General features: G+C 37.1%; 1 protein-coding gene across 3 annotated transcripts in view; it reads right to left on the bottom strand.

Moving 5' to 3' along the window:
* The window catches only part of LOC126248510 (elongation of very long chain fatty acids protein AAEL008004), a 351,103-nt gene that overhangs the window by 34,811 nt on the left and 290,944 nt on the right, over positions 1 to 25,348 (bottom strand). Inside the window, exons 4-7 of one of the 3 annotated variants that reach the window (XM_049949556.1) lie at positions 21,485 to 21,560; positions 15,477 to 15,667; positions 11,661 to 11,741; positions 5,295 to 5,378 (exon numbers count right to left, since the gene is read on the bottom strand). In XM_049949556.1, coding sequence (XP_049805513.1) covers positions 5,295 to 5,378; positions 11,661 to 11,741; positions 15,477 to 15,667; positions 21,485 to 21,542 — 414 coding nt within the window. In that variant the 5' untranslated portion in view covers positions 21,543 to 21,560. The remainder of the gene's footprint in view (positions 1 to 5,294; positions 5,379 to 11,660; positions 11,742 to 15,476; positions 15,668 to 21,484; positions 21,561 to 25,348) is intronic. The other 2 variants (XM_049949559.1, XM_049949557.1) reach the window with 2 other exon arrangements.

Genomic DNA, 25,348 nt, shown 5'->3' with positions numbered 1-25,348 from the left:
GATTCATGAGGCCAGATGTCTATTAAAGGATTTGGGGGGGGGGGGGGAGGGGGGAATGCCTTAATGGCTGTTTTCTGGGCTGCCACACTAGATAAAATCAGTGTTGTCGGTATCTCTCTACAAAAACAACTATTGAACTTGGAATGGCAGTTATCCTTTTAAAATCACTTTTACATTTTTTACTTTCATAGCAAGAATTATTTGATGATTATAAGGTGAAGGCAAGTGAGAAAACTGATATCCAACACAGTGATGAAAATGAGAAAGTGTGAAGAAGGAAAAGGCATCAAAATGATGGAGCTGCAGAAGACATTGTGTACAGAGGAAAGGAGAAGTTAAAAACTGAAACTTATTTGTGTGTACTACATATGCTGTGTAAAGTATTGTCACAGCGACTAGAAGCTTAGGGAAATTAATTCTCTGTTTGAATTTCTAACAGATTTCTTGACAAAGTCCACTTATTAAATTACAGAGGCTTGTACAAAGCTTATGGAGCATTATTCTGAGGATACCGAGCCTGAATTTATAGACAAGATTGTGCAGTTCAAGTACTTCATCTTACAATTAGAGAATGCCAGAAAAGATAAAACTGTACCTGCTGAGGAATCATATAAACTGATTTTTGGTAATATGGCACAATCAATTTTCTCAAATGTAAGGACAGCATTGCAAATGTTTGGAAGTCTGATGATTACAAATACCATGGGTGAACATAACTTTTTAAAATCAGAAACTGTCTTCATTCATTAGTGTCTTGGAACTGTTTAAGTTCATTGGTGAAAATGACATATTGCAAAATGTCAACTTTCAAGATGTTTGAAGTGATTTTGCATCTAAAAAATTTAGAAGAGTTAATATTTAAACTTTTGTTACTTTAAAATACAGTTTAGTAAAAATATGCATATATTCATTTGTTTCAATTTTTATTGAATAGGTTGATGGTATATCTCTATAATGCATAAAACAGTTTAATTATGAATAAAACTGAGTAGTGGTAGAAAAAAATATATTTTAGGGAGTTAGAAAATGGTAAAGGGACCTCGAGACATGCATTGCCTAGGAACCTCGACATGGTTTATCTGACCCTTCTGGCAATAACTTTTAATGCGAAAAATACCAAGTTGCATCATATCTTGGAGTTTACACTTAACTGTGGATCCCATTATAACTGGCTGGATAAAAACCTTTGAGTTGAAGACAGCTTTACCTTATCCATAACCCAAATTCTATGCTGACAGTCTGCTGATTTCATTCAATAAAAAGTAAGTTCTGTAATCAGGCCCGGAGCACTGAACAAGGCCAAGCTGCTGCTGTGTGATCTTTTGCAACACCATATGGTACGGAGGGCATTGCAGTAATTGTTTGCTTTCCAAACCTTCAAGCTGTTACTTCTCATTCAAGTATCTCCTCAATTGCCACCATGAGGCTGAGTGGACCCCATTCCATCGCCACAGAAAAATTCCTGCCAGTACAGACTGAACCCAGATCTTGTGCATAGCAGTCAGCCATGTCAACTGCTCAGCTGTGGAGACAAACGATTCAATAATTCTTTTAAATTTTCCTTCATTTTGCACAGGAGGGTTATGTCACATATGTATCCAAGAATTTGTTTCTGTTAATTTTGCACTTTTAGTGCCCTTTTTAAATTTTGTTTTGCTTCCTTTACTACTTCTTGGACATACAAACTTAATGCTAGAGGAAATTAACTGTGAGTCTGCCTTATGTTGTTTGTAATATGAACTTGTCCATTTTTATATTCCGCATCTATTGCACCCACTTTATTTTTGAAGATATTTTGGTTGATTGTTTCTCTCTTCCTGTACTTTATTACAATTCATGATTTCAGATATCTTACACTGTTGACGGCTTTCTCTAGGTCACTATAATGGTACACTGTTTTTTTTTCCCTTATTCTTCTTCCATGGCTATGAAAAAAGCTACAGTTATGTCTCTGGTATCATTAATTCTCATAAAGCTAAAATGATCTTCATAATATATGTCTTTAATTTTTCTTACTATCCTCCTGTATGTTATTCCATTTGGTGATTTACTAACGTGAGATGTCAATAGTTTTTACATTTACCTGGTCATCTGTTGGTCTGCTCATTCCTTCTGTAGTGTAGCATTTTTTTGTAAGTCTGAGGGTAGATCCCATGTTTCACAGATTTTAGTCTTGAGGTTCAAGAATCTTTAAGTTACGACACTTCACACTGATTTTACTATCTCTGAAGGTATCTCATCAGCTAAAGCCGACTTATCAGCTCAAATAATTTAGTGTTCTTTCAACAATAATCACACTACTGGACCACCTATTTCTTCCACATCAAACTCCTTTTCTTCCTTTGTTATGCTCCAAAGCAGCTCTCCTCCATCACACATACATTAATTGTCCTCATGTGATCAGTTGTTGTAAATAATCTACTGCAGCTCAAAAAGAGCAATTATGTAATAATTAGAATATCAGAAGAAAAAAATGCTATTCATTACTCCACATTAAGGCTGTTTGTAGCACAAAAAGAGGGGCACAATGCTGTGTTCAAAATTTTGGTCACTTATCCAGTGATACAAAATGTCTGCCAGACAGCAAAGTTAAATTTAAAAACTTACTGAAAAAGTTCCTTCTTGACAACTTCTCCTCTTCCACCGAAGAATTTGAATTTCTATTATGTGTAAAAGGTGGTGGGTAGGAATTACTAACTCACAGCAGTACTAAAAAAATTGTAAATGATCAGTATGTAGCCATATTTACATGTGCATGTGTAACGTGAATGTAGAATGACTGATTCCACAGCATTATGATTAATCCCACAAACAATCCATGGAACATGAAACTAATTACCAGTAAATAATTAACTCACACTCTTCCTTTTACACTTAACATTTCTTTCCCATTATCACCTAATACGTTCTCATGAAAGCAATCTACACTGATATCTTCCCACATCATTATTTGAATTGTTGGTAATTTATTTCACTGAAAATCTTGAGTATTTCCAAATGTACCATTGGGCTTCTTTCTTGTACCTTTACTCTACCTGTGGAGACATTTTTAGCGTTAACTATTTCATTGTTTATGAAATTTCACTTCATTTCTACTGAATATTTCTAAACACTTCTGCCCAGATCAATGATAATTGTTCTGAAAAATATCCACTTTCTCTCAGTTTTTTGTTAAATGACTGCAAATTAAAGGGCTGCTGCCTAAAATGTCAAAAGGGAAAAAAATATTTTCATCTGCAAATTATGTGATTTTTCTATTAATGATATTCCTGTGTATATGAAAAGTCACCCTGCATAAAATGATGAAACTTAATGTTTGATAGTACGCAATTTCTGGAAAAAATTGTCAGTATATTAAAGCAGTGGAAAATCAAGATGTTTCATACTAACATTAAAAAACATTCATCATTTAATAGTTTACATCATTTACCTCATTTCTTCCATAACAACTAAGATTACACACAGTGAATAAAACATTCATACAGTTACCATTAACAGTTACACAGAATGCTTGTTTGATAATATGCTAAGATTCACATTTGCACATCAGTATTCCTCACAAAAGAAAAAGTTAAATATTCCTTAAATTTCAGAAATTTTGTAGCTTTACATTTACTGCAAAAATGAAAATAGGTAAAACTTTTGTCATATGACTTAAAAATTACAAGAAATCCACATTCTGTGTTTATTATCTGATAACCTGTAAGAGAATTCACAGTTAAACTTGACATAATAATACTCTATACATTTCACATACTCACATGTGCTGGCACGTTAAAGGGATTGTAGCTGTCACGACTAAAATGAAACAGAGGCTTCATTATCTTCCCCAGTGAAAGATTAGGTATTTTAATGTGATAATGACATTTTATGAACACATTTATTAAATTATAGATGATATTGCACCACATCTGTACCCCAGAAAGCTTTTCATTAAGCATTATGCACTGCAAGATTGCCCATTTGCTGCTTTCTGACAATGTGCATGCAATGCTTGTAACAATCACATAACATGTATGTTGTGTGAAACTCTATACACATATGAGGGATAGTCATAAAGTTTTAATTATCACCTTTTTTTGGGGGTGGGGGGGGGGGAGGGGAGGGGGAGGAAATAAAGTTACATAATTAATTTTTATAACAATAATGGAAATTCCTGGATGGAGCAATATGTAAAATAACATAAAGGCAACCACTCACCTATAGTCGATCGATGTGTGGAGCACGGTAACACATAACAGAAAACAGCATTCACACTAGCTTTTGAGCACTAGCTCTTTTTCCAGCAATAGTACACACTCTCATGTACACAACCACACAGACACTCAAACCGACTCTCCCATGGCCACAGGAGTGTGTGTTTGGCTTTCTGTTTGGTTGTGTGTGTACTATTACTGGAAAAGAGCTAGTGCTTGGAAGCTAGTTTAAATATTGTTTTCTGTCATGTGTTACTGTGCTCCATGCATCACTCTGTTATAGGCAAATGGTTGTCTTTCCCTTATTTTAAATAATTGATTTTTTGTTTGTTTACAGGTATGCGTCCACAGTCCCAGTGCAGACTGAAATCTCCACACCACAGTACTGTTGCACGCTGCTAGAGGAACCAAAACAAATTGGCACAGGCTATTGATAAAGTAAGTGGAGTATCTTGCAGTAATTAGTTTTTAGCAATGGTGGAAATGTCGCAACTATGTCAGGCGATAGCCATCATGGTTGATCTGACACAGTTGTAGTAGTTTAATTGATGCTGGGAACAAATCACTGCATGTTACTCCATTTTGTCAATGGGCTGCACTATTTTGTTTTGTCAACTAGGGCATGGAACAGTACTGTGGCATGAGGACTTTGATTATACCAGGTCTGCAGACATGTATTTGTAAAACAATCAAAAAATTAATTATGTAACTTTATTTTTGTTTTTGAAGTGGTGATTAAATGATAGGAAATGTTAAGTATAACAATAAACACAGAAATGAATGACATTTGATGTAATTTCATGCAGTAATACAAGCCAAATGTGAATGCTAATTTTAATAGTAATGAATAATTAGAAAAAAGTCTACAGCCCACTATAGTTTTTTAGAAAGGTTTAAGTACGCAATAGCTTACATAATTTATAATTTCTCAAATAATTATATGTATTCTTGAAAGCCAATGAGTAATATATATTTAGCCTCTTTATTACTGCAATTGCTTGAAATATTCTCTGATTATTGATAAACATTGATTAGTGGGCAGCATATTTTTTCCCAGAATGAATGTAGGAAGCTCCTTTCATGACACAATGAACTCACCCTTAATGTCTTGGGATTATTTGAATAGTCGACAGGTTGACAACGGAAATTATACAGGCCTGTTAACCAACCTGACATGCTTATCTGCAAAACAAGTACCATTATATACTTGGATGGAATCTAAATATAAGCAGACACAACAAGCACTTCACTTTACTCCTTATATCTTTCCAAAGGATGAACTCTGGAAATATTTCTGTAGAAATATGGCTGACACTTTCAGCAGCACTTTTCATGTTAAAATTTTAGTTAATTCAGAAATTGAAAATTCAAAGCATTAGAGAGAATTAAGATACATAAAAGACCATGCTCTAGGGGTGATAAATTAGCTCAATTCTTTTGACAGGTGTAAGCATGAAAACTGAAATTTGAACTTTTCCCTTTTATACAGGAAAGGCAGTTGATATGAACCAAAGGTCACGATAAACACAGTGACATTTGTCCAACAATAAATGAACACGGTAAAGAAATAGTGTGTAGACAATTCTACACAGAAAATATGAAGGAGGCAACTGTCTATTCAAGAGGTGACAGTCACAAACAGGAAAAGCTTAGAATAACACAAAATGGGAACTACGAAAAAAAGAGGTAAAAGGGGAAAGTGAAAACAAAAATAAAGCAATTGTGGCTGAAGAAGCAAGTAATTGATTTAGGAAATAAGAAGGTCACAAAAACAGTGAGAACTGATGTAAATGTAGGACAAAATGAATACAAACATATGATACACAAAGTGTCAAAAAAGAAAAATGAGGAGAAAAGGAAAAAACACAGCAGCTAGAAGACAACTTTGCCATAGGAGGCAAGTCAGGATTTATGTAACAGAAATTCGAGGAAGAAAGAGGAGTTGAAGAGCCTAATATTAGCTAAGAGGTATTGCAGAAAATGGTATGGTATTTCTTTATAGAATTCATATGCTTTTCCTTAGTTTGTTTGTGTCTTACATTTATGAAGGATGAAATTATAGTTCCAAAAACTGAATGTTTAACACTATCTATATATGTGTCTACATAGAATTTAACTTATGATAAGCATGGCTCCTTTATCTATCTTTATTCATTTTAGTTACTCTACCATTTTCTGGTTACACTTTGGTAAAGCAATGATTATAACACTCTTCTTTCACCATGTTAGATATGAATATCAACTACATTAACATAACTGGACAGCAAACTACAAATTCATTACTACAACCACATAAACATGCATCTTTTGCAAACATATACTTATGAGTATTTTGATAAAGCATATTGAAAGTATTACTTCTGTTTCTTCCAGAGTAACATAATTTGAATTGTTTTATTTAGCTTACACAAGTCAAAATGTATAATTGCTATGTTACGTAAAAATTCAGCATTATCGTGTATGGTGTTACAACTTTCACTTATTTGTCATGTTTTCCTCAAAAATATACACAAATAAACAGTAGTATTATACTTGCAGAAAAGTTTGTTAATGTGGTGAAAAATTACTCATTTCTGTCAGTTTCAGATGATTAGAATAAATTCAGCAACTGATATTCATTGACATTCCGAATGGAATAGTCATCACTATGAAATTAATTTTTTGTAGCCACAGTATTTTAAAGACTATAATTAAAAGCAATATTTATTATGACAATATTCATTATAAAAAAGTTATTCGCAAATTTAGTGCCCCCAAAACGCACATTTTTAACTTCCATAAACAAAAAGCTTAAAAATCTGAGAATAAATTTGTTACTACCCAAAATCCATTACAAGTGATTTTGGAACTAGTCAATTGCAGTGCTGCTCCAGCTATTATGAATCTCTCTGGTTTTTATATTGATTAAAATGCAAACAAAAAAACAACATGGTGAAAAACTATTGCACATCACTCTAGGTGTACCATAAATTTTCACCAGTACTGGCAGGATTGCACAATTTAGATGAAAATCGTAGCTTATGGCTATTCAGAAAGATTAACAATTTGTACACTTTCCTCATACCAGAGGAAATGTACACCAGCAAGACCAGAAATGCAACTGAAATTGATGTACAAATATATTTAGATGATGAGCACAAAAGCCAAAAGCAAGCTTATGTACTTAATGACCAAGTTGTGTTGTCGGTATCCTAACACTGCACTCATAGCGAGGTCCTAGTTGTTTTATTTTGTTTTCTGCTTGTGTGTAAGATGTGTCAAATGTGTGACTATGTGCTTCAGATAACATTAAAGAGTACAGTACTTGTGAAGAGCAGTGTTCTGCTGATGTCTGCATGAATGAATGTAAAAAAGAAAGAAAGGGAGAATCTAATACAGTATCACATATAGCTTTGTCTTCTCAAATGGCACTAAGGCATTCACTATATTTTTGTGTCTATATCTCCATCCACACTCTTCAAATCTCTATAACATTAGTGTTAAAGGGTGATTACTACTTTTCCAAATCTTAAGTATTTGCCATGTACCATTCACAAATGGAGTACATGAAGAATGAATAGTCGTCTATGTCAGCAGTTATTATCTTCATTTAAAAAAGTTGTTATTGTACAGGACAGTTGTGAGAAGTTCAGAATTTAATCCTGGATGAGGGGACATAATGAGGGGATCAAAACTGTACGGCACATGTCTTCATTTTTTCCACTCCTATACCAGCTCAAGGCTATGGCTGCTACAGAGCTGTGATTTAGAAAAATCATAAAAAAAATATAGTTCAATTGACTGAAACTAATTTTTAAAAATAAGAAAAGAAAAATGTACCCAGTCAGATATGGTGTCCTACACAAAATATTATATGCCACTGTCTACACGAAAGGGGAAAATACAAGTTTTTTGCAATGCAAAGACATACACTGAGGGAACAAAAGTCATGGGATACTCCCTAATATCCTGTTGGACCTCGTTTTGCCAGGCATAGTGCAGGAACTCAATGTGGCATGGACTCAACAAGTTGTTGGAAGTCCTCTCCAGAAATATTGAGCCATGGTGTCTCTATAACCATCCATAATTGCAGAAGTGTTGCCAGTGATGTATTTTGTGCATGAACTGACCTCTTGATTATGTCCCATACATGTTCAATGTGATTCATGTCAGGATATCTGGGTGGCCAAAACATTTGCTCAAATTATCCACAATGTTCTTCAATGAACAATTGTGGCCTGATGGCATGGTGCATTGTTATCCATAAAAACTCCATCTTTGTTAAGGAACATGAAGTGCATGAATGGCTGCAAATGGACTCCAAATAGCTGAACATAACAATTTCCAGTCAATGGATGGTGCACTTGGACCAGAAGACCCAGTCCATTCCAGGTAAACATAGCCCACACCATCAGTGAGTCATCACCAGCCTGTACAGTGCCTCATTGGCAACTTGGGTCCATGGAGGAGGAGGATATTGGTGTTTAATGTCCCGTCGACAACGAGGTCATTAGAGACAGAGCACAAGCTTGGATTAGGGAAGGATGGGAAAGGAAGTCGGCCGTGCGCTTTCAAAGGAACCATCCTGGAATTTGCCTGGTGTGATCTAGGGAAATCACGGAAAACCTAAATCAGGATGGCCGGAAGCGGGATTGAACCGTCGTCCTACCGAATGCGAGTCCAGTGTGCTAACCACTGCGCCACCTCGCTCAGTTTGGGTCCACGGCTTCATGTGGTCTGCACCACACTTGAACCCTGCCATCAGCTCTTACCAGCTGAATCTAGGATTCATCTGATCAGGCCACAGTTTTCCTGTCATCTAGGGTCCAACCAATATGGTTACAAGGTCATGATAGGTACTGTAGGTGACGTGCTTTTAGCAAAGTCAGGTTGTCTGCTACCATAGACCAATAAGACTAAATTTCTCTGCACTATTATAATGGATAAATTTGTCATACATTCCACATTTTTGCTGTGGTTATTTGAAGCAGTGTTGCTAGTCTGTTAGCACTGACAACTCTTCAAAATCGCTGCTGCTCTCCGCCGTTAAGCGAAGGCTGTCAGTCACTGCATTGTCAGTGAGAGGTAATGCCTGAAATTTGGTATTCTCAGCATACTCTTGAAACTGTGAATCTCAGAATACTGAATTTCCTAACGATTTCTGAAATGGAATTCCCCATGGCTCTATCTCCAACTACCATTTTGTGTTCAAAGTCTGTTAATTGCTGTTATGCAGCCATAATCATGTTGGAATCCTTTTTCATATAAATCACCCAAGTACAAATGACAGCTCTTTCATACTTTGTGAAAGCGATACTACCGCCATCTGTGTATGTGGAAATCACTGTCCCATAACTTTTGTCACCTCAGTGTAATCATACAACAGGGACCAAGCAAATGAGGCAGTGCTGTTGTTAAGATGCTGACCTCATATTATGGAGATTAGAGTTTGCTCTGTCTGGACATCCTGATTTAATTTTTCTGTAATTTTCCTAAATCATTTCAGGTAAATGCCATGACGATTTCTTCATCGAAGCCATGGCAGACCATCTATCCTATCCTTACAATGCATACTTATATGTTTAGGATGCATGCATATTTTTTAGCTATTTATTTTCATTTTATTGTGATGACAAATCAAGTATCATTATCAGGTGATTCCTTAATGAATATACGTGTAAGCTCAACTTTAGAGTGGAACAAAATATTAGCATAAAGGGAGACACGCTGCATTTGGGAGCTTAGTTTTACTAGAAAGAATCATTTATATCATGTGTGGAGTTTACATAGAGATAAGAGGTCTATGGATGGCAGTTGTGTGGTGATTGTAGTAGCAGGATAACTATGTGATGATATGTGATACAGGAACTTGTCTCTAGCCTGCTCTGATAAAGTCACTGTTCATCCTTAATCCACTATATTTGCTTTCCAAGCCCCTTCTGTTCCTTATATGCCATCTTTATCAAATTTCATATCCCCAATTCTGTCACGGTGGTGAGTACTGGACTCCTATTTGAGGGACTGGCACTTCAAATCCCTGTCTGGCTATCCAGATTTAGGTTTCGCATGGTTTCTATAAATTACTAAAGGCAAATGCCTGGGAAGTTCCTTTGAAAAGGACATGGCCCAAGAACTTAACCAAAAACAAAGCAATGTTTTTAATCTTGTTTCTATGTATGTCATCTATTCCGTGCCTCTAGTACACAGTGAGTGGATACCTTCACTCCTTCCATTATTTGTATTCCACATGACCTACCAGTATCATATTAATATCACTAGGAAAGTTAGATGAACTGACCATTGGATACATTGTGTGAAGATTCTGTTACATTTTCTCCTGATACTGTTTCAACAGATTCCTAAACCATGTGCAGGTAATATAAGTTATGGATTATCTATAAAAATAAGAGGTTTGTTGTAATTGTTCCTGTACCTTCAACCAATAGCACAGTCTGCAGGAAGTAAACACCAATTCTTGTTTCCTCAGAACACTTCAGACAGCAATGAAACTGAGTTACACATAATAGATTCATCTAAACATCTAGTCAGCAATGCAGTGATAATTACTCTTCAGGGAGAAGCTCACATTCTAGAAACACAGATACACAGCACCCACGTATGTTGTTAACTAAGCCATTAGTATCATGCGGTAAAAGGCTTCAGTGTTAATGTTCAATCACAGTTAATAAATGACATCTATACACACCCCAATTCCTTCACAACAAACCCCTCATGCGAGTCAAGCATTTACCGTTAAGCAAACAAAGTACATACAAATTGGTAATGTAGTACTGAGATACTGATGAGTCAATGGAAAAATGATATCATAGGGGAAAATAATTTAGCATTTTCAGTTTGGCAGATTTACAGCAACTATGTTTTCATATTGCAGCTTTACAGCATAAATATTTAGCAACAGAAAAGAAGAAAATTTTACATTAAAAATATTTTATATTGACAAAATTCAGTGAAAAAGTAAATATCCACACTTTATCTCGAACGTATATATGTACAGAAAAGAGTTGTTAAAAATAACTGAAGTGACATGTGATTGATCCACCATGTGATGATGTTTTTGCAGTGTCTTTAACAGCATTTCACTGCATTCATGGAACATGGAATGTATATTCCATTAGGAGAACACTTAGTTTCATCTCTCAAAGACAGGATAAGCAGTTTTTCATCAAAATTCTGCTAAAATACCATCACCTGGAGGAATCACAAGCTACTTTTTTTAAAATTTGAAGTTAGAGAAAATATATACTAACTTTTTATACAGAAGTATTATACCAGCACATGTCGTATTTATTTTGAGTATGCAGTTTCAGATTTTGCTTTAAATGAGTTAAAATTAGGCTAATTTAAAATTTGAATATTGTTAAAATTTCCAAAGAAGAAAAAGGTACATAGCTGTATGTACCTATACTTCCTAGACTGAAATTCCAGGCAGTATCATAAGTTTACAGAGTGGGCACAGTGACTCACCCTGACAGCTAAAGGGTTGTCGGAGTAGTCGATAGGCTGGCACCGGAAGCTGTATTCAGTCAGCCATCCACTCATGAGACACTGAGAGAAACAAGCTGTTAAATTCCATTCACCGAAAGCTACTCTATGTGCACTGTTTCCCCACAGAATGAAGAAGTGCCTTCTCCTGGAGAGTTTTCATTACTCAAATATTAATTTTGATAGAATTTCACATGTGTATTTCTAGATATGTACATTGACATCAAGACCTACCCTTCTGCATTTACTGATATATTTATTTCAATAAAATTTCACACTTGTTTATGTACATATGGATATTGATACCAAGAGTTAACCCTTTGAAATTTGGTCATAATGATAATATTAAAGCAATCTGAACAGATATTTGTTTGTTCTTTTGATGTCTTCTGACCAAATTGTACAGTGATGTATGTTATAACTATGCAAAATAATTTGTCATCAGCCAGTCTATTATCTTCATTATTTTGGCCTTATGCTGCAGGAAGATGAAAAAATACCATAGTGTTAAATATTAGAAAAGTTATGTATTATGGCTGCTGTTTAACTGTAGCATGGATGAAACTTTAGTTTCATTAATTCATTAACATGCTGTCCCATAAAAATAACTCTCTGCATCAAAAAGTTCAACAATACTTTCACATGTAGACCTACTTCAGATAATATTTTTAAGTAAGTCACTGAATAATTGTTCTTTCAGGTGTTTAAATAAACACGTGATGTTTCTGGTCAAGAAAGTTTCACTGTTCATTGAAGATTTGCAAAGTATCTCAGACAGCATTAATCCAAAATTTTAGACAGTGACTGGATAGCATATTCCTGAATCTTTTGACTTTATTTAACAACACTGAGTTTTCCCAGTTCTCATGAGACAAATACTCTCTCACTGTTAATTAGGAAACTAATGAAAATATGTATTCCAAAGATGGATAACAGCAATGTGGTAGCCTGAAGAGTGTAGTTATATTGATGGTAAATGGAATGCAGTAGGCTGGGAGTTATATAATCTCATCTTTTGTGCAGAATGTATATATAAAACTGGGTATTTATTTTCATTCATTCACTATCACTTCAGGTATCACAAAGTCTAGTTTCACTGCCATAGTGTCACACATGGTTCTCTGCCCTTCGATCAACTTTTCCGATAATAATTTTCTAGTGTGATACAGTGGTGTAATGGTGTCTGCTGCCATTAAAAATCTTTTGCAATTATTATTCTTCAGTTTGCCACATTAATTTTTAGTTCGTGAAATTTTATATTTGAACACAATTGAAGCACTGCTGTCATTGTTTCAGGGGCATCTGACTTCAAAGTCATAAGTATCCACTGGAATGCAGATATAGATGTAAACTGCAATGTGTTACTTTCTCCATTGCTACTGGAATGAAGTCATATATTTCCAGATTGTTATCTTCATATCACCTACGTTCTCATAAGTCAATATACTTCAATGATATAGTATGTTCCAATTTTCTTTCTATAAAAATAATGATAAGGGTTTATTATTCTGTGAACCATTCGTCATCTTTCTGGAGTTTTTTGTATCAAAATTATTATAGAATGTCAACACACAAAAAGCAAACTAAAAACAAAACAACACTGAAATTAGCATTTATCATAGTAGCTGTTCAGATCATCTCTTCCACTTCTTTTTATGAAATTAATACCTTAGGTGCAGAACAGACTCATGTAAATTCAGGAAAATGTAAGTTAGGTAACCCTTTTTACTACTAGTCATTTACAACTCTGTAGCAATACTGAATGCTTTGGAGAGCCAAGAAAGTACTGAAGAATAAACTAAGCTTGTTAAATACACTGAAACACAAAGTTTTAGTAACAATAGTAACAGTCTCCATTAGTTTTTTCTCTGCTCAGTAGAGGAATTTTAATATAAATCAAAAACATTTAGAAGCAATAGACAAATTATTTTTGCCATTTGGTGAAAAACTGAAAAGGTGACAAACAGCTGAACTAAAAAGCAAGCTGTACTGGTAGCAAACACTCAAAGCATGAAATGCAGAAGAAGAAAATCTTATACTTAATTCAAGGAAGAACAAAATAAAAGAGGGTAGAATTATTTCAAAGTTTTAACAATTCATATATTTGAAACATGTACATTAATATACTAAGGCTTTGCATCATATAAGGATTCTGTGCAACAACAAAATGTATTATTATGAAATAACACATCATTCAGCTAATGTATCTTGATTAAAAATCTGTTTTACAGAAAAATCTGATTTTGTAAATGAAACAAGAAACTGTATTTTGAATAAGTTACTTAAATCTAAGGAAAAAATTAAATTAAAACCAATTTCTTGAAATTTATATGTACAACAAGTAAATCAACATTTTCAAAGGAGTTGCACAGGTCATCCTTCACATTCACACAACATTACAACTGAATCAGAAAGTGGAGAGAAAGCTAAGCACCAGTTATGTGCAGAAACAGTTTAAAGAGAGAAAGATTATTTTGTAGTTGAAGTTCATCACCGGAGGACAGAATACTGTACTAAAATAAGACATTTCACTTATTCTGTGCATGTTTATTTACAGTGCTTGTCCAAAATCCTATTTACACGTGTAAGTGATTTTTAACCTTCACCCATAAGCTGTAATTAGGTTTTTGCAAGTCATTCCATACACTTTTCTTTCATTTTACTTAAATTGTAGTATGTTCCCATGAAAGAATGGTCTTCCAATCTGTAGTAACATTATTTACAGAGGTTAAGAAATAATGCCGTTATTCTGTTCAGCAATACCCACTTTTAGGCAATGCTGGTACTGGTATGTCAAATTCAGCTAATTTATTTATTCTGAAATGGAGATCAGTCTGAGGGACTTAAAATACATGCACTTCACTTCTGGTAACATGGGACATCCATATTAGCCTCCCCACCTCCAATCCCCCCCCCCCAACAACCCCCCCCCCCCTACCATCTCCCCATAACTCTGTGATTAAAAGAATTTGTTTATTAATTTGGCTGACAGTGCATAAACCTGTATTCAAATTATTTGAAGCTTGTTTGATGCAATAGTTCAGACTTAACTGACATCTTTCAACGATGGCTATATGAGGGACCACCATGTGGTGTTTGATAATTATTTGAGGAATTAGCTACACTGACAGAGTAACAGCAGGTGTTTCATCACAGAAATAGGAAATTCTTATACAATTTACTTCTGTAGGTAACTGTGCAAAGATAATTGTACAAAGATTCAGCTATATCACTGCTTACTATTATTATCTGATTATTACTGAGCAGTATTACCACAGATTGCTAAAACAGTTTCACATGTACTCATGTGGACATGTTACTAAAAAGATAATCTACTCTCCTTTGAAGTGTCTCGTATAGTGCTGATGACTAAATTTCCCATCTTTATTTATTATTTATACTTTTCAAATGACTTTCATATCATCAGGTTGCACTGCTGTTCTGATGATCAGAAAATGTATTGCGTTCTGTGTGTATTTGAAGGAAAACTTGACTAACACACTATAAGGCTACTCTAGCCTCACATACTCCGAAAGACCTTCCAAATAGGACTGCACATATTACATTCACTGATAATGGTGCTCTGCTGTAACTTGAAGACTAGTCAAAATATTTCTTACTTAGTTTAAGGGAGGCAAGTTGTATGCTTCATACATTTACATGCTCAGTATGCAACTATTAACATTGTATACATCTGTTTGTGTGTGTGGTTTTCCGATATTTCATTTAAACTATGAACTTACAACACACATGCTCTTCAAAGAAGGTATGCTGGAATGTTTGTGTACTATTACTTACCTCGTAAAAAAGCCATGCACTGAATATAACTTGGAAAAAGTTGTATGCAATCAGTAGATTTTTTAGCTCGAATGGCTTACGATTTTCCATAAGTCTTGGGCCAAGTACTTTTACAATATATACATATGTGAGACAGATTGCAGCAGTAGGGAATGGGCTTGACATTAGGAACCATTTGCTAGTCCTTGGATCTGCAAACATTTTAGAAATGTCAAAATCATGTACATAATCTAATGAAGTTATAATACAACAAAATATTTAACCTGTGAAGTCAGAGAGCATTTTATAACAACACATTATTGTCACAGAATCCATTAGATTACAAGTCCTGGCATGAAGAGCACATTTTAATGAAATAAAGGCATGCAGTCATAACAACCTGTAGTTTCTTGATGATCTACGATAAGTTTTAAGTGCGGAAATGAGAAAGAATATAACACCATTTTTGTGACTGCTTTAAGAAAAGAAGAGAAATAAACTGAAAAATTGGTGTCTACATCCTATTCGCAGTGACTGGAGGTGAAGATCCCCACACTCGGCATTATTAAAATAATGGAACAAAATTTCTGTGAAATCTGCTAACACTGATCATTTGTGTACTTCAACTGCCATTTTTTACTCCAGTGAACAAGGTTGTCTGCAATATCATAGACAGTATAGTACATATTTGTCCATATAGGTGGCCAGATGTACATGAAGCAAAATGGCTGATTATTTGGATTCTCTGTTAGACAAGATTTTAAAAGATCTTGTAGTTGAACCCTATTTACAAAAGAGTGTGTATAAACAGCAATGTGTGATGACAGTACACACTCTTTATGAGAAGTCACTTGCAGAGAGTAACTGCAGACAGATATCAGCTCCCAGCAATAGAAAAAAAAAAAAAAAAAAAAAAAAGGGGGGGGGGGGGTTCAAATGGCTCTGAGCACTATGGGACTTAACATCTGAGGTCATCAGTCCCCTAGACTTAGAACTACTTAAACCTAACTAACCTAATGACATCACACACATCCATGCCCAAGACAGGATTCGAACCTGCAACCGTAGCGGTCGCGCGGTTCCAGACTGAAGCGCCTAGAACCGCTCGGCCACACTGGCCGACCAGCAATAGTCAAAAATTGTAAAAGAACTGTGCAGATAACTACACACAAGTGATTTAGAGCTTCAGTAAATATCTACCAAAGCCAGTGTTTCAAAATTATAGCTTTGCTGAAAGGTAAAAATTGAACTTCTGTCTTTAGGCTGTTGTCTCGAAGCACCCAACATGCGACAAGAATACATTAACGTGATGCAAATTCTACCACGTCCATGTCACAGTCACAGTCTCTGTGTCACTTTTGATGTTTCCAACTACTTCAGAGGTGAGTAGTAACTCCAAATACGACAGAAGGAGCCTCAACTGCTTACTTTGAGAGACGAAACTAATAGTAAGAAAAGAGCAACATTAATCAGTTTTTCACTGATTTAACAACTTTTACCATCTTAAGCTCGCAGAAACTCATCAAACGGATGACCACCAGTGGCACTGCACACATTACAATATCATCTATTGTCAGAACTGCTCTTTGGGTTCAAAATCCTTTGGCCTATTGCTAACACGTGCTGTCTATGATTCTTCAGGAAGTATTTCATGGTTGTCAGATGCTTATGAATAAATCTTCTCACACACAACCTGGCACCGTCTCTTCAAATTTTACTGTGTGAACAGTTCTTTGCTGAAAACCTTGGCCAGTTCTCTGAGAATCCAATGACCCAGTTTCTTGTAAGTTTCTATACATGGTGATAAATTTGAACCATTCTCAAATGGTATCCGTACAAGATCCATATTGTACAGCAACATGCGCCAAAGGACTCACGACATGTTGACTTCACTCTCCACTTTCTCACTAGGATTGAAGTTGACGAGTGCTGGCCCTGGACCATCTTATGGACATATGATGCTCATTTTTCTTAGATGGGTGAGGTGAACACACAGAATTGCCGAGTGTGGGGATCTTCACCTCCAGTCACTGCGAATGAAGTTCCTCTGTACGGTGAACATGTCACCGTATGGTGTGGCTTCACAGTTACATTCATCATTGGACCATTCTTTTTTGAACAGGTTGGTGCTCGAGGACCAGAGACGTGCAGTGTGACAGGCCAGCATTACTGTGATATGCTTCACCAGCACATCATACCCGCACTACAGGAGAGAGACACATTGAACTCAATATTTTTCATGCAAGATGGGGTCCCAACGCACATCACTTGTGAAGTTCACCCGCTTCTCTGAAACACATTTGGATATGATCAAATTATCAGCTGATCATTTCCAAATGCTTGGCTGGCACGATCACCTGATCTCACTTCCTGTGATTTCTGATTTTGGGGCTACCTAAAGGACAGGGGAACATTCACACATGTGCTGATCTCAAGCGCAGCATATCAAGAGAGGTAGCTGGCATACCCACAGACATGCTGTGCAGAATGCAATCCTGCACTTTCAGACTCTTCTGGGCACTGTTGGGGGCCATATTGAGCCCCTTTTGTAGCAGTAATGGTACCGGTATGTGATGGTATGATGTACCATTGCAGCACATCAAAAGTGTTTCAGTTGTATTGATTCTGCATTATTTCTCTTATCCATGTCCTTGAAACTAATGCTACCAAGTTTGTTACTCATACGGTAATTAGTTACCATGTTATGATGTGCTGAATTGGGTAAGTGGTAATTAAAGTGCATTACTCACAGATTTTCAGTGAGGGCTTTAATTGCCATATGGCAACAAAACTTGGTAGGTATTCTAATGCATTAATGCGCAACTGATTTATGCTGGAAAAAAATTATTTCCAATTTTAGCTACCAGATGCAAATCTGTCTTTGTGAGTGCAAGAAAAATGGATTAGTAATGAGACATGGGCAGAAAAGATCAAATAAGTGGGAAAGACATAATCTCGATTTTGTTATGAAGCACCACTTACACAGTTTGTTGAGTATCAGCACGAGAAATGTTGACGAGATGCTATACGGCGCCAGATTTGCATCTGATATTCAAAATTGGAACTAATTTTTTTCCAAAGTAAATTGGCTCTGCATTAATACATTAGCATATCTACCAAGTTTTGCTGTTGTACAGTAATTACAGCCCACAGCAGACCTCTGTTAGTTGCTGCACTTTAATTATAACTACCTGATAGTTTTGGCACCCTGCACCTCAAACCAAAAACTGACTGGGGACAGCACCTAACAGAGCAAGGACATTGCTGACCATTAAAATTGCAATACCATGAAGAAAAATGTGACAGATGTCAAAATTGCATAACATGTACTACTGCATACAAGTGATTATAATTTCAGTTCAACTATGCATAGTAGATAGGAGTAATGCCATCTAATTCTCTACATAAGGAAAGATTACATATTTCATTCAGAAATAGTATTTGAATGTCCATTGTTTATGAGAAGACTGTGATATACGCCTCTATGGTGATATACCTAGCAGTATGTGTTGGAATTTGACAGTGGCCAGATTGAGGCCCTTCAAGACTGCAGTTTATTATTCCACAACTCTGCTGCATCTCTTGGTAAGGATCTCACAACTGTGATGCAAATATGGAATTGATAGGTTCAGGGAAGATCACACTGAGCACTTGACAGATCAAACATATCATTCATGCGACTGTGGATGACTATATTGCCAAGTCAGGTATGATAGGACAGAAAATGGACTTGTTTGCAGTAAGATAAGCCTCCTCAAAGACAGTATGATGATTTCTGGATCAACATGGGCTGTCAAAGCACCAACCATTATAATGGTTTCCTTTGCCACAGCACCAGAGTTGTACACCCACGGACAACACTGTGGACAGGAGAGGTACCCTGTCATCTTTTCATACGAGTCCCAGTTCTGTATACAACACCACAATGGGCACATCTGTGTACGGAGGCTTCGAGGTGAAGGAATGTTGTCAAATTGCATTCATACAAGTGGTGTACCTCCAGTGGAAAGCATTTCCAGCCATCTCTCCATATGACCTTTTTTGCTTCTAATCTTCTCAGGAATCATTTCCTACAGTTTGTGCCCATTTAGAAAAATCGCCCTGTGTATTTAATTTTACACAGGGTGTTGGGAAATTCCCGTTAAAAACTTCCAGGATATGTAGCATGGAGTGACTACGTAATATTTTGAACAGGAACCCATGTCCGGAAACGTACCATTTCCGTGTTACAATCATTTCAAAACGTGTTGGTTTAGTGACCACTTTTACAAGTAGGCTATTATATTAGCTGTGATCCAGTACATCACTTGTTTTACAGTTCTACCCCTTAACAACTAAAGAAATTCCTCGTGTACTCGTTGATGTGTTCTCTTCAACGTGATGCTCTACAGCCTCTTCCATTACGAATGTTCGGCGTCTTCTGGGAGCACCACAGTCGCGCCCGCTGGAGGTAAAGTTACCCCTTGTATTGTATGGAACTGGGGACCTAGAAACGACGGAGACGCTTCGTCCTCACCGTAGCCCTCAGTGGTTCACAATCCCGGCCTCCAGTGGACCCCCTGGGAACGTCTCACACCAGACGAGCGTAACCCCAAAAGTTTGCGTGGTAGAGTAATTATGGTGTACGCGTACGTGGAGACAGTGTTTGCGCAGCAATCGCCGACATAGTGTAACTGAGGTGGACTAAGGGGAACCAGCCCGCATTCTCCGAGGCAGATGGAAAACCGTCTTACAAACCGTACACAGACTGGCCGGCATACCGGACCTCGACACTAATGCGCCGGGTGGATTCGTGCCGGGGACCGGCACGCCTTCCCGCCCGGAAAGCAGTGTGTTAGACCGCACGGCTAACCGGGCGGGCAAGGTACCCCTTTCTCGAAGCCGTTGCTTAATTGGGGCGAAAATGGCACGCGGTGGAGCCATACGTTGCAGATACGATGTTGATAAAGGTGACGAGCAACTCTTCCATTACCGTGAGCTTCGCCATACGGAAATGAAATGAAATGAAGGATCACGTCGTTCCATTCTGCAACTGTATACTCAACCATGCTGCTCTAACAGTCACAGACACATGAATGAGGCTCGAACCAAGTCAGAGCGGGAGGATAGACGTCAAATGACATCAGCGAATCCGATGTAAGCGCACTCCCCCCCCCCTCCCCTCTCCATGACTACCCTATTGCACATCTATCAAACGAATCGGCTGTTGTCTGCTCAACTCCTCTACAAGTCTTAGAAGTCTGTAGCGGGAATTTCCGAACACCCTGTGTTATTAAAATCATAGGCATCTGCGGTATGTAAATGTGAGGGTGCCAGCAAGTTATTTTGTGGGAGAGGTTAGAGCCACTATCAAACTGTGACCCTTGACTCAGAAACGAATCCTTGATGGGTGCCAGATTTAATATGTAAATTGCGACTTAGTGAAGGAGAATTATAATTAGTAAATTTTTCTAATGTTCAAAAAATATTCTAAAAACTGCAGGACAATAACAAGTACGAAACCGTAAGCAGTATTAGTATTTTCAACCGCAAACAGCTAACGGCTAATTTTCCCTAGAAAAACTGGGTGGTAGAGCTCTTGAGGCCCAGACCACAGAGACCTGAAGCATGTGCTACATGGATTAATCGGATCTGTGTAGCTAGCTACCACAAAGGGCATTCGTCATATAGTTTGAAACAAGCAAGCACAACAGTGCAACACGACATTCACTACCACAACTACTACAATACTACACAAAACATTTTTGTTGTTACATCTATAACGTGCTAGCAAACCAGCTCTGAGGAGCCACAAGAAGCTCCTGCGATGGGCCTATCTATATATGCTTCATCACACATTTTGAAACAAGCAAGCACAACATTGTTAGATCTGCAGACTACAATAACAACGATCTGAGAAAAAGTGAACAGTATGGAAAGCAATGAAGCCTTTTCGCGCTACATGAGATTCCTAGTGTCTATTCACATTCTTCAGCTGTCGTAAACGGTATAAATTAAGAAAAAAACTAATAGATGTATTGTATATTTACCTCCTTGTCTGTCCATTAAGTCCTGGAAATCGTCTATTAAACTGAGGATGGCTGCCATGGTCTCGCGTCAACCTTCCTGCAACAAAGACGTGAACCATTTAGTCTTAATAACGTAGTGTGTTAATCGTTGAACAGCACAATTATGGCCGCCGGTGTGGCCGTGCCGTTCTAGGCGCTTCAGTTTGGAACCGCGTGACCGCTACGGTCGCAGGTTCGAATCCTGCCTCGGGCATGGATGTGTGTGATGTCCTTAGGTTAGTTAGGTTTAAGTAGTTCTAAGTTCTAGGGGACTGATGACCACAGATATTAAGTCCCATAGTGCTCAGAGCCATTTGAAGCACAATTATGTATCCCATTCACCTTCAACTTGTCAACGGATCTACCATTCCTCTAATGAAACCCTCGTGTACCAGTGTTCTGATTGACATAAGTTACAATTAACGAGTAATTTGAGTTGTTAGAGAGAATGCGGGTGGCCTAGCAACAAAATAAGTTTGAGCGTCAATGACCAAAGCTACCTACTTCTTTTGTCATATACACTGTTGAGAGAAAATATTATGGCCACTGCCGACCGCGATACTGCATACTGTCTGGCGGCGTTGTGGACACGTGATAAATCCTGACTCAATAAATATATCGAGGTGCGGTTTTCGCCAAGTTATAGCGGACAATATGGCGAATTTCGTGACATTCGCAAGTAATTGTTATCGTTTATGATCGCCAAATTACGATACGACTTCATTTTTTTCTAATATAACAGGCTATATACTTTTCTCTGTGGCATTTTAAAGAATCTTGTAAGAGAACTTCAACGACAGAACTTGTATGATACTCGATTAAATAGTATCAAGATAACAACGCCGCAAACCATTGTCCCGCCGCCAGGAGAAGAGGTTCCACAAAACGTCTGCCCTATTATACCAAATGTATGTCTAGTACGGTTGTTGTATTTACCTGTGTGATTGAAGCTGTGTTCTACTGTTGTAGCAATCAGATAACTTGCTCGTACGGTTACTCGGGCATTCAGAATGTATACGACAGTTGAGAACTATTTGAACAGAAGTGCGGTTGTATGCTGAAGAATATCCATATCGTGCCAAGCACTCACAATCTGTCTTTGCATATATTACAAAAAAAGTTCTAGAAACTGGAAGAGTCGAGAATAAACTACGCCGAGGAAAAAGAAGAGCAGCCAAAGAAAGAAATGAAACAAATAACATTTTAGCAGCAGTTAACACACAATGCAAATGCCAATAAGAGGCATCTCAGAAGTCCGAGAGGGATCAACCAAACGAATGCTCTACAAACACTACATTCCATCGCATTTCATCCTCTCGACATTTCGCTGCTTCTAAGCTTCATGGTAATGACTTCCAAAATTGGTTACAGTTCTCCGAATCTTATCTAAGAATAGTTAACTAACGATGGGCGAGTCAATTTTCGCAATGCGCAGTAATCGTCAGATGAAAGTCCACATCAGATTTCACACACATATTTTTGGAAAATCCACGCTGGCAAAGAAATGAATAAAAACAACGCTCTTGGTCTATCAACGCTTGGTAAGTGTTTTTCAAGACCTGCATCATTGTTCCCCGTTTTATTAATGAGAATCTAAATACACTCAAGTATCTCAGGTTCCTAAGATAAGCTGCCGCCCAAGTTATTGGAAGACATCCCATAACGCAATCATTGTGGTACCAACATGACGAATGTCCCTCCCATTCCGCACCTGTAATGACAGACACTCTTAAGAGAGTTCAGAAATGGTCTGCACATCCATCAAGCTTAACATTTCTGTAATTTTATCTGTGGCAAAAATTAGCATGAGAGGTCTGTTAGGAAACACCGACGACTCCCGAAAGCATGAAATGCCTAATAATACGGGCCTGTGCTACCGTTAATGCTCGGTTTACACTAGCAAGTTATTGCAGCAATTTACTTGCGCTGAGGAACTTGCCGCGCGATTTGAGAGTATAAACATATCGCCAAGTCGACTTGCGACTGTAGCAATTTATTGCGGAAGTGACTTGCTGCACGTTTTCCGCTTCCAGTGTGAACACCACGCAAGAAGTATCTGCAAGTAACTTGCAGCTTTTAGGATTTATTTCTACTTCCTGCAAGTAGGAAGCGCAAGTTATAGTAAGTATGTCGTCTGTATAACATTCATATTGAACATTTTACTTAATGTGGTGACTTAATTTTATGCAACCATCTTACGTATTATATGCAAACAAATTTCAGAAATGGAGGAGAAACGGGAAGCAGGATACAGAACATTTTATTGAAGCCGTGGAGAGCTACCCCGAAATACGGAACGTGCATAACCGAGACTTTAAGGATAGAGTGAAGAAGATGAGCGCTTTAAATGAAATCTCGTCGATATTCGACACATCTATAAAAGAAGTACATAGAAAGTAGCATAACTTGGAGACACAACCCCTTTGCCACCTGCATCCACTCGCTTGTTGTTTTAGGAGTCTAGAAAAAGACGATGTGTAATTATTACATCTTCTATTTACTTAGCTATTCACTTTCTATTTTTGAGCATTAGAAAAAAAAAACATTTTTATAAGCATATCCTTCTGTAAAATGCAGTTTATTTTAATAAAAATTTAATTTCATTGTTGTGTTTTCACATACCTTCAAATAATTTTCCCTTTTCAAGATTTTAAAAAAGGCTCTACATACATCGGGTACGATCAGAGAAATCGTGCAGACGGGAATATGAAACAAGTACATTAGGGACTTGTATGAGTCTCCTACAAAGAAAAGATTTCAAAATTCAAACTTTTTTTGGTTTTATGTTTCACATAAATAAATGAAATGCCTAGTTTATTCGTAGCTCACCTGTAGCTATAAATCATAGAGTGACTAGCAAACGTTCCTTTGCTAAAATAGCAGTACCGAAGTTTGTGTCTCGTTTTGATATGACGGGCGCTATTAACATCAACAAATACTCAGGATCATTTGAGGACATTCTGCAAAAGTATCCATGCTCTCGATACTAAGTTCTTGCAAAAGGTTATTACAGGCACCATTTTGCGATCTTCTCATTATCTACTCTCTAACCAAAATACTTCTCTTTTTGTTTTTCACGTTTTGCATTACAATTACAAGAGCTGCAGCATATCTCACCCGCCTACTTGTCATTTTACACTTCGGTTGACACTCGTAGTGGTACTGAAAGCCTATGTAAACAGTATCAGCAAGTTGTTGACGCAAGTTTCTTGCCAAAGAACTTGCGGAAGAATCTTGCTTAATTCTTGCGGTGCTGTGTAAACACAGCTGCAAGCGGCTAGGAATAACTTGCAGCAATAGCTTCTGCAAGCGACTTGCTAGTGTAAACCCAGCTTAACTCCAGATGAAATTCAACATGCAGCATTGTTTTTCCAGAACCACTTTAAAGCGTGTAGCAGCGCTCAAGGTCAACATATTTTGCACTTGGTACGACAGCGGTGATGGTAAACACACGAACCGTAACTGAGTTATGTGCTTGCATACATTTGGTATAATAGGCCAGACGTTTGTACAATCTCTTTTCCTGACGGCGGGGCAGTGGTTCCGGCGATGTTACTGAAATACTGTTGACCAAGTTCCATGCATATTATGTCACTGAAGTTCTCTCAGAAGCTTCTTTCAAATGACACAGAAAAAAAGTATAGTTCTTGCAGAAAATCAAAGCGACTATAAACGACAAAAATTACTTGCGAACTTCTGAAATTATTACTTGCGAACTTCTGAAATTCGCCATACTAGAAATTTGTGGTAAGGTCTTACGGGACCCAAGTGTGTGTCGTAATTCGGCGCCTATAAACGACAAAAATTACTTGTGAACTTCTGAAATTCGCCATATTGGAAATTTGG

Source organism: Schistocerca nitens, chromosome 3 (assembly GCF_023898315.1).
Source record: "Schistocerca nitens isolate TAMUIC-IGC-003100 chromosome 3, iqSchNite1.1, whole genome shotgun sequence".
In the NCBI taxonomy this organism is placed as follows: domain Eukaryota; kingdom Metazoa; phylum Arthropoda; class Insecta; order Orthoptera; family Acrididae; genus Schistocerca; species Schistocerca nitens.
This window is presented reverse-complemented; position numbering and strand designations above follow the sequence as displayed.